Below are 13076 nucleotides of genomic sequence, written 5' to 3' on the forward strand. Positions count from 1 at the left end.
CGGAGCGGGTGGGGACAGACTCCAGGTGACACCGTGGGGCGGGCCCACGTGGGCCTGAGTCAGAGTCCCTGGCGCGCGAGGGCGGGCTTCCCGGATCGGGGCGCGGTCGGAGCGACCGCCGCTGACGACACAGCCGGGTCACCGCCCGGGTTCCTATGGCGGCGGCCGAAGAGCCCGCATCGACCCTGGAGTCTCCCGCCGCGGAGACCCCGCCGCCGCCGGCCTGCCGCTTCTTCCTAGAGGGCCGTTGCCGCTTCGGCGCCCGCTGCCGCCAGCCCCACCCCGGGGATCCGACGCCGGCGCAGCCTAGAGGCGGGGCCGGGGCAGGGGCCGAGGCCGGGGCCGGGGCCGGGGCCGGGGCCAAAAAGCCGCCGCTGCGCACCGCCGCGGCCGTCATCCAGCGCATCCGCTGGGACCCGCGCCTGGACCCCGCCGACTTCGCGGTGGGCTACACCGACCGCTTCCTGGGCGTGGTGGAGGAGCCCTTCGGCGCCTTCTGCTGGGACGAGCCGCTGGCGGCGCTCGGGCCCGGCTTGCTGGCCGTCCCGCAGCACCGCGTCCGCTACTTCCGCTTCCGCGGCCGCATCGTGTGGGATCGCGACTCGCGCACCGACCACGTCTTTGGCTCCGGCTCCGCGGAGGGCCGCGGGCCCACCATCCTGGACGCGCTCGACGGAGGGGACGTCCTCGGGGACGGAGAAGTGCGGGATGACGCGGACGCGCACGAGGACGAGCACGCGCCCGGAACCAGAGAGGCGCCCGACAGCGGGGACGAGCGTAGAGTCGAGGACACATCAGGGACCCGGGAAGCACAGGACTGCGCGGCTGCGCCCCGCTCTGGCGCCCCGGCAGGAGGGCTCGGACAGCCGCCTGGGACGGGCCCCGAAGCCCCGAGCCAGGAGCTGGCGGGGACTTCGGTGAAGGGCCAGGAGCTGGGCGGGGCCCGCAGTCCCGCTTCCCCGCCGATGGAGCCCGAAAGGGCGCTGAAGCCGGCCGCCAAAGCCAGGACCAGAGAGGCGCAGACCCGGGTGGTCCCAGGGCAGCCCCCGGATGTCCTTTCCGAGACGAAAGAGGGGTGTCAAGTGGAGTGGGGTACTGAGGCCTGGCCCGAAGCTGGCGGAGAGGCCACCGCGGCCAGGGCCACAGCCCCTCGCCAGCCTCGGCCCACGCATTTTGTGGCCCTCATGGTGACAGAGCCCGGGCTGCAGGCGGGGGTGGCCAAGGCCCAGGAAGAGCTGGTCCGAGCTGCGCCATCGTGCGCTGCTTTCCTGGTGCCCCCCCAGGCCCTGCACCTGACGCTGGCCCTGCTGAGGCTGGCGGGCCCCGGCGAGACAGCGGCCGCGGTCAGTGCGCTGAAACGCGCCCTCTCAGATCCGGGACTTCAGGTACCCCCGCAGGTGACGTTTAGGCAGCTGGTGCTCCTGGGCCCCCATGTGCTCTGTGCGCCCCCCTCCCCGTCCCTGGAAAACATGGCTCAAGTGCTGAGCCGGAGGCTGGAGGCTGGAGGGCTCAGAGTGCTACAGCCCCTAGGGGGGCTGCACCCCCACCTCACGCTGGCCAAGGTCCCCCGGGGCTCTCAAGGCCACCTCCCCGTGCCTGGGTCCAGCCCAGGTCAGGAGCTGGGGAGCCAGCTCCTGAGACAACTCTGGCTGTGCCGCATGGGGAGGGCAGGGGACACCTACCAGCCCCTGGCTGAGATCCCCCTGGGGTGACAAACCGGATCTCGGTGCCAAACACGGGAGGAGATCCAGTCCAAGCAGGAGGGACAAAGCACACGCTCGCTCTCTCTCTTTAATTGTGGTTTCTCTCAAGCTTCCACACGTGCTCAGTGATCCAAAGAAAGAATGAAGGAAAGAAAGGGGGAGGGGGAGGAGGGGAGGGGAGGCAGAGAAGGAATATCTGGAAAAAAAGCAGCCTGACAGTCCAGCTGTTTGCAAACTCATTGCACAACCTCCAATTACATGGCAGAAGAGGGAGGGAGGGGAAAAGAAAAGGGGAGGAAGGAGGGAAAATAACTTAAATAAACACACAAAAAGAAACGAGAAGGAAATGTGACGTGAGCTGGTGATCCATGAAGGCGGGGAGGGGAACCGTTTACCTGTGCTGAACCAAGGGAGGAGGGAGCAGGAGGGGGAAGAGGGGGGAAGGGGGGAAAAAAACTAGAAGAAACACTGGGGTGGCAGGAGGAGGGGACACGAGACAACTTAATACAACTGCAGACGAGGCGGCCCGGCCGGTGAGGTCCCGCGATGGCCTCCGGAGTCTTCCGTGCAGGTGGCAACGTGGATCTGCTGGTGGCCTGGTGCGGCGATGGCGTTTCTGGGGCGGGAGCCGAGGGCAAGACACAGTCTCTGCGGCTCCCCGCGCCCCGAGCACTGAGGCCCCGGAGGGCTGGGCAACAAGAGTCTGTGGTGAGGTAGGCAGATGGGCGACGAGCGACGAGCGGCGGGCAGCGTGCTGGTGCCCCCGCCGCAGCGGGCACGGGCAGAGCGGCCTGTCTTCTTCTGCTGGCCCCCTGGCATGAGATGGGCCAGGGTGCCGAGTTGGTACTGGAGTACAAGCTCGAGAGAGAGAGAGAGAAAACACTGAGACAGCATTAGTAGAGGTGCAGTGTGGACAGACCAAGCCCCCAACCCTCGGCTGCCCCCCCTCCTTCCCATCCCATTCCTCTGAGGCAAAAATAAAAACGTAGAAAAATCTCTGTACAGACTCCCCGGTAGGAAAACGGGGGCAGGGATGGCGGCTCTTCCTGGAGCTCACTCCCCACAATTAATTTACAACCCAAGTCCATGGCTCAAAAACAAAATCTGCAGAGGTGGCGAGGGGCCGCAGCCCTGCCCCCCACCCCCGTGGCGCGGTGCTCAGAAGGCGGACAGCTGCGCCAGGCTGAGGCGGCAGTCGATGCTGGTGTTGTCCGGGCCCGTGTAGGCCAGGCCTAGGGGCTCTAGGAAGGCCCGGCAGGCGGCCTCGCCCTCGAAGGCCAGCTCGGCCTGCAGGTAGGAGACTGGCAGCGCAGGGCGGAAGCTATGGAAACAAGAGGAGAATGTGATGAGGCGGGCGGCGGGCAGGGGCCCCACGAACAGGGAGTGGGTGCCCCCCTTCCGACACCCAAAGGGTTTCCTCAGCACATTACCTGCTGACCTCTGGTACCCACCCCTCACCCACCTCCCTACCTCTGGAGCTTGGGGGGCCCTGACAGGGGGCTGAGAGCCCCAACCCCAGGTGTGCGCCCTTTACCCTCACTTACCTGTGCGGGAGGCCAGGAAGGAGGGGGAGGGAAGGGCCTCACCGGCTCTTCCACTGCTCCCAGGCCTGAGCAGTCCCTCAGAAGAGGGCCTCTGTGGCCGAGGGCAGGGGCCAGGCAGATGGCCCATGGGGACAGGCACAGGACGGGAGGGTTGACTGCTACTCTGGGGACCCGGCTCTCACGGGACCCCAACCCTGGGTCTGAGCGCCTCAGGGCTGCCCTGGGCACAGGTGTCAGCCAGCACTTCCTACACATCCCACACTGGGAAGTCTGGTTGTCACAAGAGATACCACTTGTTGAGCACGGGGCCTGTGCCCGGAAGCAGCTGTCTAAGTGCTTGCTGCCTGAGCGAACCCTCGCCTGTAGGCTGAGTCATCTCCCTCACAACCACCCCCCCCCCCCCCCGAACTGCTGGGCCAGGGCACAGCCACTGCGTGTCGCCTAGGATACTAGTGGCTCAGAGAACTCGGAATGGGCCTTGCCCCAAGCCCATGTGTGGCCCCAGCCCTGCTGTCCATGGAGCCCAGGAGAGCCTGCTGCCCCCCCGAGCTGGTCTTTTGGCCAGCCTGCAGGGACCCGTCTGCCAAGGAAAGGCAGTGCCAGGCCAGGCCCCTCTCACCTAGGCAAGCACACACACTAACAAGGAAGAGTCCCGGCCCCGCAACCCAAGCTGGAGGCAGCTCAGGAGCTCCCCCGCCGGGGCCTGTCGGGCTGCAGAGGGCGGACGCACTGCCAGGAGGCAGCTCCTGTGCATCCTCACCCCGTTTCTGCCCATGTCCCCCTCGACTTCCGTGGCCCTAGAGCAGTGGTTTGCAACCTTCCTAATGCCACGGCCCTTTGGTACAGTTCCTCATGTGGTGGCCCAACCATAAAATTACTTTTCATTGCAACTTCATAACTGTAATGTTGCCACTGTTATGAATCGTAATGTAAATATCTGATATGCAGGATGTATTTAGGCGACCCCCGTGAAAGGGTCGTTCGACCCCCCCCCCCAAAGGGGTCGCGACCCACAGGTTGAGAACCGCTGCCCTAGAATGTCCCTAACCTTCAGTTCGAACGTCCCGTCCCTGGCTCCAAACCATCCACATGGATCGAAAGCTAACAGACATGGCGTTCAGGGCCCTCACCCTCAGAGAGGCTGACAGCGGGCCCCATTAGTGCTGTGGGGTGCCAGGCACTGTGGGCTGGTCAGCAGCATCCTGGACTCTACCCACCACAGGCCAGCAGCAGCCCCGGCTGTGACAACTGTGACAACAAAAGGCACCTCCTGACACGTCCCCGTCTCGCAGGAGACTCGCGGCCCTAAGAACAGAGTCCCCTCGCTCTCGAGCACGTGGCGGGCACACCAATGTCGGGGGGACAGGCCCAGCCTGCCCGGCATCTCGCCCGTTTCCCTAACATCTGGCACCCGCAAAAGACTCAAGTCAAGTGGGAATGGGGCCCTGTCCCATCAGACCAGAAGCTGCCAAGATCAGGGCCGTGTTTTCTAGTTTGTCTCTAGAGCAAGAGGTGTGGCAGGAGAGCCACGAGAGAAAGGCAGACAGAGGCCTCGAAGGCAGGGAGCCCAGAGCTGACCAGCCAGGGTCCCAGGTGATGTGAGTGGGAAGAACACCAGGAGGGGGTGGAGGGACCCCAAAATGGAAAGAAAGAAAGAATGGTGGAAGAGGGCCAGAGGGAGGGCCGAGCAAAGGGGAGCAGGAGGCACAGCAGGGGAGGATGAGACAGGGAGAGAGGACGAGAGGGAGAGAGGACGAGAGGGCGAAGGGGCCAGGACAGACCGGGACATGAGCTAGAGGCCTGCTCGCCAGGAATGGAGGGGGAAGAAGGGGGGACGCGGGGGAGCTCAACTGAACATACGTTTTGATCATGGCCTTGAGGGCGGCTCTGCGCTCCCGGTCCACAAACTTGTCTATGAGGTAGCCGGACATACAGGGCGCGTGGCTGTAGAGCCGGAAGAAGCGGTGGTAGTTGCCCAGAGCCCAGGCTGCCCTCAGTGCCAAGGCGTGGGCCACACAAGGGTCCGTCTTCAGCTCCCGCGTCAGGTAGGCCAGCTCGGTGGTGATGTCGCCCGAGTTGTTGGTGAAGATGTAGTAGAGGATGCGGTAGGCGGTGAACTCACCCACGTTGCCGGGCAGGCTCTCCGCGTACAGCGACTTGAGCTGCGTCTGGCACTGGTTGAACTCCTCGTGGTCACCCTGTGGGCGGGCAGGCGGGGAGGAGCAGCGTGAGGCTGGGGAGAGCCCGGGAGGAGCCCGAGAGGAGCCCGGCAGCCCACTCACCTTCTCCAAGGCGATGCGGGCGTGTGTCTCGTACACCTCCACGGTGAACTCGGTGCGCACGCCTTGCACCTGGGGCAGCAAGGAGAGGAGTCAGGCCACAGCAGGGCGGGACGCACCCCCACCCCCAGCCCGTTACCCCGCCCCAGCCCCTCACCGTCAGGTCCTGCCGGATGGACTTCATCTGCTCGCAGGCGAAGGCATAGTCCTGCTTCTCCTTCCACTGGGACTTGACCATGCACAGCGATTTCCTCAAGACCTGGAAGGCGCCACACGGAGCTCAGGGACAGGCGGGCAGAGCAGGGACACTCCCAACCCTGTCCAGCCCCCTAACTCGGGTCTGAAAGGAAGGCTGCGGCATCAAACCCGCCTCGTGGCCCATGTGTGAGGAAGAACCCACAGGCCGCGGGAGAGCTCCTGGGCCAGTCCCAGGTCAGCGCCCGGCCGGCGTGCACCCGGGACACGAACACTCGCAGCCTTGTTCCTGGGCCTGTGAGGACCGGGGTCCTTTGTCCCATCTCCAGTAGGACCCGGAGGCCCGGAGGCCTGGCAAGTCCCCCGACAAGGCTGTGTGCTGGGAACTCGGGGCTCGGAGGCACAAGCTGTGCTCCATTCACCCTCCCAGTGCCCACCCACCCGGCCAGCCAGGCCCCGCCCTTCCCAGCACTTACCGCCACAGGGCGCACCGTGGACGGGTCGGGGGCACAGGTGAGACGCAGGTAGTGCTTGGTGATGTCGGGGCAGGTGCCCACGATCTGCAGCTCCTGCCAGTCGGGGTCGCCCCCGCTGCTCTCCAGGCCGCCCACCTGCAGCACCAGGGGCTCGAGGCGCAGGCGGCGGGAATGTCCGTGCTGGAAGCGGGCTGCCCGCTTCTGCTTCTTCAGCTCGCGCTCGGGGTCCTCACACTCCAGCGCCGCCATCCTCTTGCGGTTGCGCTTGGTGGGCGCTAGATCATGCCTGGGGGGGGGGTGGGGAGGCCGGTGAAGGAGACGGGCATCGAGCACCACCAGGCCTCTGCTACGCGGCCCAAGGGCACAGCACCCTCCCTGGCCACCCACCCAAAGGCTCAAGGCTCACTCACCTCTTGCCTCGCTGCGCCCTGCCTCGGCCCCGATCCATGTGGGCCCCCCGCCCGCCCCGGCCCTTGGGGGGCGGGTTCCTGCGGCCCACAGGCTGACACTCGTTCCCTGAGTAGGAACTGTCCGAGTCCGAGTGGGAGTCACTGTGGAAGCAGCAGGAAGGTGAGGCCCGAGCCGGCGCCCCCGCAGGCCCACCCCCGCCTGGAGCTGCACCCACCTGCGGCGGAAGTGGCGGGTCGGGGACCGGGAGGAGGAGCGGGAACGGGATTCTGTGCTGGAAGAGGAGCTGTGGTCCTTCATGAAGACATTGCGGTTGCCGAACTTGGCAAAGCTGCCCCGCGCTCGGCCAGCACCCCCAGCCCCTGGCGTCCCTCGCTGTGACTGGGCACCCCCGCCCCTGGTCGTGCCGCCTGCCCCCCTGGGAGGGTGAAGGCTGCTGGGGGCCTCCCACCGCTTCTTCTTGGGGCTCTCTGCCACAGTGTCCCGAGTCAGCCTGAGGACAGAGCAGGACATCACCAACCCACGCCTCCCACCCAACCGGCCAGCTGCCCCAGGGACACTCCACCCTGGTGATTCGCCCACCTGCCTCCACGGGCCTCAGCTCCAACCCTGGGCCCCGCCCAGCACCCAGGCAGCCTGGCCTCCTCTCCAGGCTGGACTCACCCGGGCAGAGGCTCCCGGCTCCAGTCGATGGTATAGGCCGAGCCATCCTGGAGCCGGGCCTGCAGCACCTCCTTGAGCAGCTTCTCCGTGCGGTCCTTGTCCTCTTCCGACTCGCAGGCCGTGAAGCAGCGCTCCACATACTCCTTCATGTCCTGCGGCCAGTCGTCTGGCTTCCCGGACAGGTTCCCCCTGCGCAAGGGCGGAAGTGGGGACTCAGCTGGGAGCACCCACTCCGGCAAAGCCTGTCACTGCCGCCGCCGCTCAGTGAGCTGACGCACAGGCAGGCACGACTCCAGCGTTTCTTTCCCTCCCGTTTAACGCTCACAGCCACCCCGAGGGAGCCACCCCGCCCTCCGGAGCAGCAGGGCCCGCCTGCGTCCTCGGGTGCCGAGTACCGGGCAAGGGCCGTCACCTGTGGTTCTGGGCCTTCTCGGGGTTGGGCTGGGGGCCGAAGCCGCTGTGCTGGCCCTCCGAGGCGGAGCTGAAGTTCTGGTTGGTGACAGCGAAGGGCCGCTTCTGAATGTTGAACTTGAGACCACCAGTGCCGGGGGCCGCTGGGGGTGGGGAGCAGCGAAAGCTGGAGTTAGGCCCACCCCAGCCCCTGGGAACAGCGGGCCCAGCTCCAGGCAGCCCCCGAGGCCTTGGGACAATCCCCGCACCCCGTGCCCCGCGCCCCTGCCGAGGCTGAGGCCCAGCCGCGCCCTGGCTTCCTGCGCTGCCCACTTACGCTTCATGCGGTTCCACAGCTGCTGGCCCTTCTTGGGCTTGGCCGGCTCGGGGTAGCTGTGCTGCCCGTAGGCCTGGCCCGGGGTGGGCCCCGCCTGGCTGTGCTGCGTGGCCGGCGTGGTCCCAGGCTGTGGGCCGCTGCTCAGAGCGTGAGCCCCGTGCGAGGGGTTGGAGGGCTGAGGGGGCTGAGCTGCTGGCAGCTGCGGGGGAGGGGCCTGGTAGGACCGGCCGTCGTCCATGCCGGGCACGGGGGGCTGTCGGAGGGAGTGGCGCTGAGGGCGGGACCAGAGCCTCCGGCTGCTCTCACACCCAGGTCACATCACAGCTTTCAGCCCTGCCACGACCCTCCCCTGGGGAACGGGGTCTCCTAACCACCCTTCCACGGCTGAGAAGGCGGGAAGACGGGCTCAGACAGGTGCTCCTTTCCCACGGCCCCAGCTGGTAAGTGGCAGCAGCCCCGCCCCCCTCCCCCCACAGTGGTTATGGCCTGAGCACGTGTACCGTATCAGCCATGGCGCACACACGCTCACACACTCCCAGCAGCTCTGTAATAAGCCAGTCACCATTCTCACTGAGCTGGCTGAGCAGCAGGTCACAGAACTTGTACTCACACCCCAGAGGGGGTGCTAGGATTCGAACCCAGATCCCTCACCTCCCTGCACTAGCTCCACCACTCCACCAAAGTGCATGTAAGTGCAAGGCCAGATCATGTGTGCAGCTGTGCACAGGTGCACATGCGGGGGGAACGCACAGATAAGCTGCCACACTACAGGCTGCCCCCACCATCACCCCAACAGCCTAGGCCCTGGCCTTGCTAAGCCCCAAACCCATCCTGGTTTCAAAACCTCTGCTCTGCCCGCTTCATTCTTAAAGCAGGACTTGCTGGGCAGGAGGCTCAACAACACTCACAAACTACATCCCCAGCCGGAACCTGACACAGACACGGGCTGGGCGTTACCTGGTTCAGAGTGCCTTGGTGCTGGGGGGCTGCTGGCTGCTGGGGTGTGGCTGAGCCGTAGGAGCCGGCCATCCCGTACTGGGAGGGGGAGCCGTAGCCCTGGTACATGCTCTGCACAGGCAGGGAGGAGGGTGAGTGGCAGGCCAGCTCCCCTCCTCCTGCTGCTCAGCAGCCAACACAGTCCTGACCCTCCCCTCATCACTCAGCCCTCTGCTTCTCTCTCTACCACATGAATGCACCAAATTCTCTCACATTAAGGGAAGTGTTAAATAAAATTAAAACCTCTAGCAAGCCTATATCCCACTTGCGCTCGCTCTCAGAATTCTCTCCCTGTTCCACAGTGACTGCTGTGTGCCAGCTCCTCTGAGTGGGACCCTGGACAACCCCTGCCCGAGTGAAGCTGGCACTCAAAATACACGCGGCTGCAGACACACGTCACCCGCCCAGCGTAAGTGCTGTGAAAGAACAGGCCGAGGAGAGCAGCAGAGCGGAGGGCCGGGCGCAGGGCGCCTTTCAATAACAAAGCTCCTCAGAGAAAGGCGCCCTCTGGGGGCGAGGAGGACACAGCGAGGCTGGGCCCGCAGGAAGCACAGTGGCCGCAGCGCCCGCGTGGCCGTGGTGTGGGCAGATGGAGGTCCTGTGCAAGGAGCACGGGGAGGGCGGGGGCGGGCGGGGACGGGAGGGCGCACTCACCACGGGGTAGTAGTAGCTGTAGGGGTAGGCGTAGCTGTACTGCTGGTACCACTGGTAGTACTGCTGCTGCTGCAGCGCCGAGGCGTCCGCCTGAGACACATACTGTGGGGAGAGGCCCACGCCGTCAGCCTGGGCAGCAGCAGCCCGCGGGCCACGGCCCCCTTAACCAGGAGACAGGGTAACCGCCCAGGAACAGGACCGGGGCCGTCTCCACAGAGCCAGCCTCTGCCCTCAGACTCAGCACCTCAGGGACGGGGACACTGGCACCCTGGGCCTTCCCGGAACGGCCCTCGCCTCCCCCGCTCTGGGGGCACTCTGACGCGGTGACCCGAGAGGGTGCCAAGCTGTCCCGCCCCCAGCGACTCCCCCGCAGGGTGCCCAGGCCGTGTGGCCTCCTCACCTGTGAGCTGGCCACAGGCCCGTTGCTGCTGGCCTTGGAGCTGCCGGCAGCGCCCGCCTTGCTGATGCTGGCCAGGGCCTGGCGGGCCTTCTCCCACTCCGGGTTCTCGTGCATGGGCGTCTCCATGCCGTTCTCCCTGCCCGCCCCGGCCACCATGTTGTACTGGGAGGACCTGCGGAGAGCAGAGTCGGCTGCTGTCCCGACTGCGTGGGGAGGGGGCGAGGTGGGAAAGGCCGCCACCCACCCTGTGGGGTCACAGGTCCCTCACTGGCTCCTGCAGCCTAAATCCCCCAATCCAGGACGTGCTGACACCCGGTTTCTGTGTGGAGTCCATGAGATTCCCTACCTCAGGCCCTGTGCAGGGCCTGGTGCACAGCAGTTGATAAATATAAAGCAAACAAAGCGCTACAACCTGCAGACCGGAACACAGGACCTGGTGCCTGGCAGGTCTAAGTGGTCTAGGCACAATGAATTCTGCCCAACACCACCCCACTCCGCAGGCTATAATCACACTGTTTTGGAGAAAATAAGGAATTCTTCCTGACAACACCCCACTCAGCAGGTTATAATCACAGTTTTAGAAAAAAATAAGGAATTTGCAAGAAGATAAGCGGCTGAGTAAGCGCTGGAGGTTGCCCCCAATCGGTTCACTGAACGAAGCATCTCGATCTTGCAAACCAGCACTGGACGGTGACAGGGGAGGGCTCCGAAGGCTTGACCCCCCCACACGGCAGCCCAGGCTCCCTCACTCTGCAGCCAGGGGGCCGGGCCTGCCCTGCCCTGCCCTGCCCGGACCCCCAGGGGTGATGGCATCACTGCCCCTGGCGCCCAAGGCCCTACCCCAAGGAGGAGGACGCTGGGGCTCGCTCCTTTGGCTCCCCCACCCCGGCCTCTGTCCCTCTAGCCCACTAACCAGTCGGTGCCGCGCTGATCACCCACATTGGCCGCCATCTGGACCCTGGGGTGTAAGGGGGGGACCTCGGGAGCCAGATTGCTTTTTCACCGTCTGCAAGAAAAGGATCTGTTAGGGCAGTGGTTCTCAACCTTCCTAAGGCCGCGACCCTTTAATACAGTTCCTCATATTGGGGGGACCCCCAGCCATAAAATTATTTTCGTTGCTACTTCATCACTGTAATTTTGCTACTGTTATGAATCGTCATGTAAATACCTGATATGCAGGATGTATTTTCATTGTTACAAAGTGAACATAATTAAAGCACAGTGATGAATCACAAAAACAGTATGGAATTATATTATGTGTTTTCCGATGGTCTTAGGCGACCCCCAAAGAGGTCGCGACCCACAGGTTGAGAACCGCTGCGTTCGGGAGACTCAAGCAACAGCAAGAGACGTCACAAAGTGGTGGCGAGAAGCAGATGGACTCAGGGAAGCCAGGCAGGAAGGGGAGCGGGAGAGGGGAGCCCCGGGGCAGAGTGTGGGACCAAAGGGCCTCCTGGGGGGGGGGGGGGGCCTCCCTGCAGGGCTCTGGGTGGAAAGCGAAAGACTCGAAACAGACGGAAGTCTGAGGGGATTCCCCAGGGGGAAGGAGAAGGATCTGAAACCCACTATGAAAGGGAAGGAGGAGGGGCACCCCGAGACAGGGGAGGTCAGAGGGCAGGTGGGGGCCTCGCCAAGGGTGAGGAAGGACTCTGTGAATTCCTGAGCAGCGGCGCGAGAGAGGGCACCCTCAGGGCTGGGAGAACTGGTGAAGAGGGCAGCGACCGACCCAGCCTCTGACCCAGCCTGGAGCAAAACACAACAATCGAGGCCCATACAAACCCATCAGCTTAAAAGTGGGTCAGACATTTAATTAACACACCCTCCCGCCGCGGCAGGGCCAGACCAGATGATGTCGGGGCCCCGGACTGGACGCTCCCCGCCCATCTTGAGAGAGAGAGAAAGAGAGAGAGAGAGAGAGAGAGAGAGAGAGAGAGAGAGAGAGAGACTGACTTCAGAAAGGTCCCCGAAGGCTCCCGACCTAGAGGGAGGGGTAGCCCGCGGGGAGTAGGTGGGGGTCAGCAGAGAAAGCCGCGGGGTGCCGGAGCCCCTTCAGAAGGTAAGGGTGGGGTGGGGTGGGGAGGAGACAAGGAAGTGAATGGGTGTCTTGGGGGGCAAGGACTGGGGGGCGGGTCCTAAACCCGAAGGAATTATGACAAGTACGGGTGAGCTCCAAGGCGAATCCGGCTGGAGAACCCGGAAATCCTACAAAAGTGAGGGGACGGCCCTGGGGAAAGTCTTAAAGGGGAAACAGAAGGGGGGCGGCCCCGGAAGGAGGCTGCGGAAAGGCCCGGCGGGGTCCGGGGGGAGGGTCCTGGGCAGGAGTAAAAGTCGGAAGCACCTGGCACCGGGCCGTCCGGCAGGCAGATTCGGGGGGACGGGACGGGGGGCAGGAGGGGAGAAAGAACCAGCCCGACCCCCGCACCTGGCCCGCGAGCCACCGCCCCGGCCGCGCCGCGCGTGCGCACCGCGTTCCCGGGAAAGCAGCCGGCGCCAGGGCCCCCCCCCCCCCTGTCGCCCGGGACAACGCTGTCGTCTCCCTGGCACCGCCCAGCCAATAGGAGATAAGGGGCGCCGGGGGCCCAGGAATTCCAAGCGACCGGCGGGCAGCGGCGAGCGACACAGCACGGGCCGCGGGGAGCGCCGCCGCGCGCCCCACCCACCCGCGCAGGCGCAGTGCCGCCCGCGCCGCCACACCCTGTGGACGCTCGCGCGCCGCGTCCGTTGAGGTGACAGCCACCAAGGCCTCAGGGCCCCGCGGGGCGTGAGGCCGGAAGCAGACGCCGCTCCGACGCGCCCGCCGGCTCCCCGCCCCTCACACCCACCTCCGCCGTTCGCCCCGGGGACTCGGCAGCTGCGGGCCAAGGCGACACCACCACCTCCGAGGAGAAGCTCGCGAGCTGTCTGACTCCGGTCTTCCTTGAGCTTCGACGTTCGGAGCGCGGCGTCATGACGTCAGCCGCAGGCCTCGTCCCGCCCCGCCCCCCCTAGGCTACCCTTCACAGCCAATGGGCGTCGCTCTCTGGGCTTTGAG

At 65.3% G+C, this 13076-nt stretch overlaps 2 protein-coding genes across 6 annotated transcripts; one reads left to right on the forward strand and one right to left on the reverse strand.

The window, feature by feature from the left end:
* The first annotated feature begins 1 nt into the window (after position 1).
* On the forward strand, positions 2-2149 carry LENG9 (leukocyte receptor cluster member 9). Its single transcript, XM_059665735.1, has one exon. It carries the CDS (start codon positions 156-158, stop codon positions 1710-1712), a length of 1557 nt encoding a protein of 518 aa, XP_059521718.1. The 5' UTR covers positions 2-155; the 3' UTR covers positions 1713-2149.
* On the reverse strand, positions 1778-13002 carry LENG8 (leukocyte receptor cluster member 8). 5 transcript variants are annotated; one of them, XM_059665730.1, is made up of 15 exons: positions 12868-13002; positions 10959-11051; positions 10046-10217; positions 9646-9747; positions 8953-9063; positions 7996-8248; positions 7681-7822; positions 7269-7457; positions 6823-7098; positions 6608-6748; positions 6198-6483; positions 5684-5785; positions 5530-5598; positions 5108-5445; positions 1778-3024 (listed from the first exon to the last, which is right to left on the reverse strand). In XM_059665730.1, the coding sequence occupies exons 2-15, from the start codon at positions 10994-10996 to the stop codon at positions 2862-2864; spliced, it is 2382 nt and encodes a 793-aa protein (XP_059521713.1). In that variant the 5' UTR covers positions 10997-11051; positions 12868-13002; the 3' UTR covers positions 1778-2861. The 5 variants fall into 5 exon arrangements, with proteins under 5 accessions (XP_059521713.1, XP_059521709.1, XP_059521711.1 ...); XM_059665726.1 differs by having other exon boundaries at positions 2881-5445; XM_059665728.1 differs by lacking the exon at positions 12868-13002 and adding an exon at positions 12511-12658 and having other exon boundaries at positions 2881-5445.
* Positions 13003-13076: the final 74 nt, after the last annotated feature.

Source organism: Myotis daubentonii, chromosome 15 (assembly GCF_963259705.1).
Source record: "Myotis daubentonii chromosome 15, mMyoDau2.1, whole genome shotgun sequence".
Classification (NCBI taxonomy): domain Eukaryota; kingdom Metazoa; phylum Chordata; class Mammalia; order Chiroptera; family Vespertilionidae; genus Myotis; species Myotis daubentonii.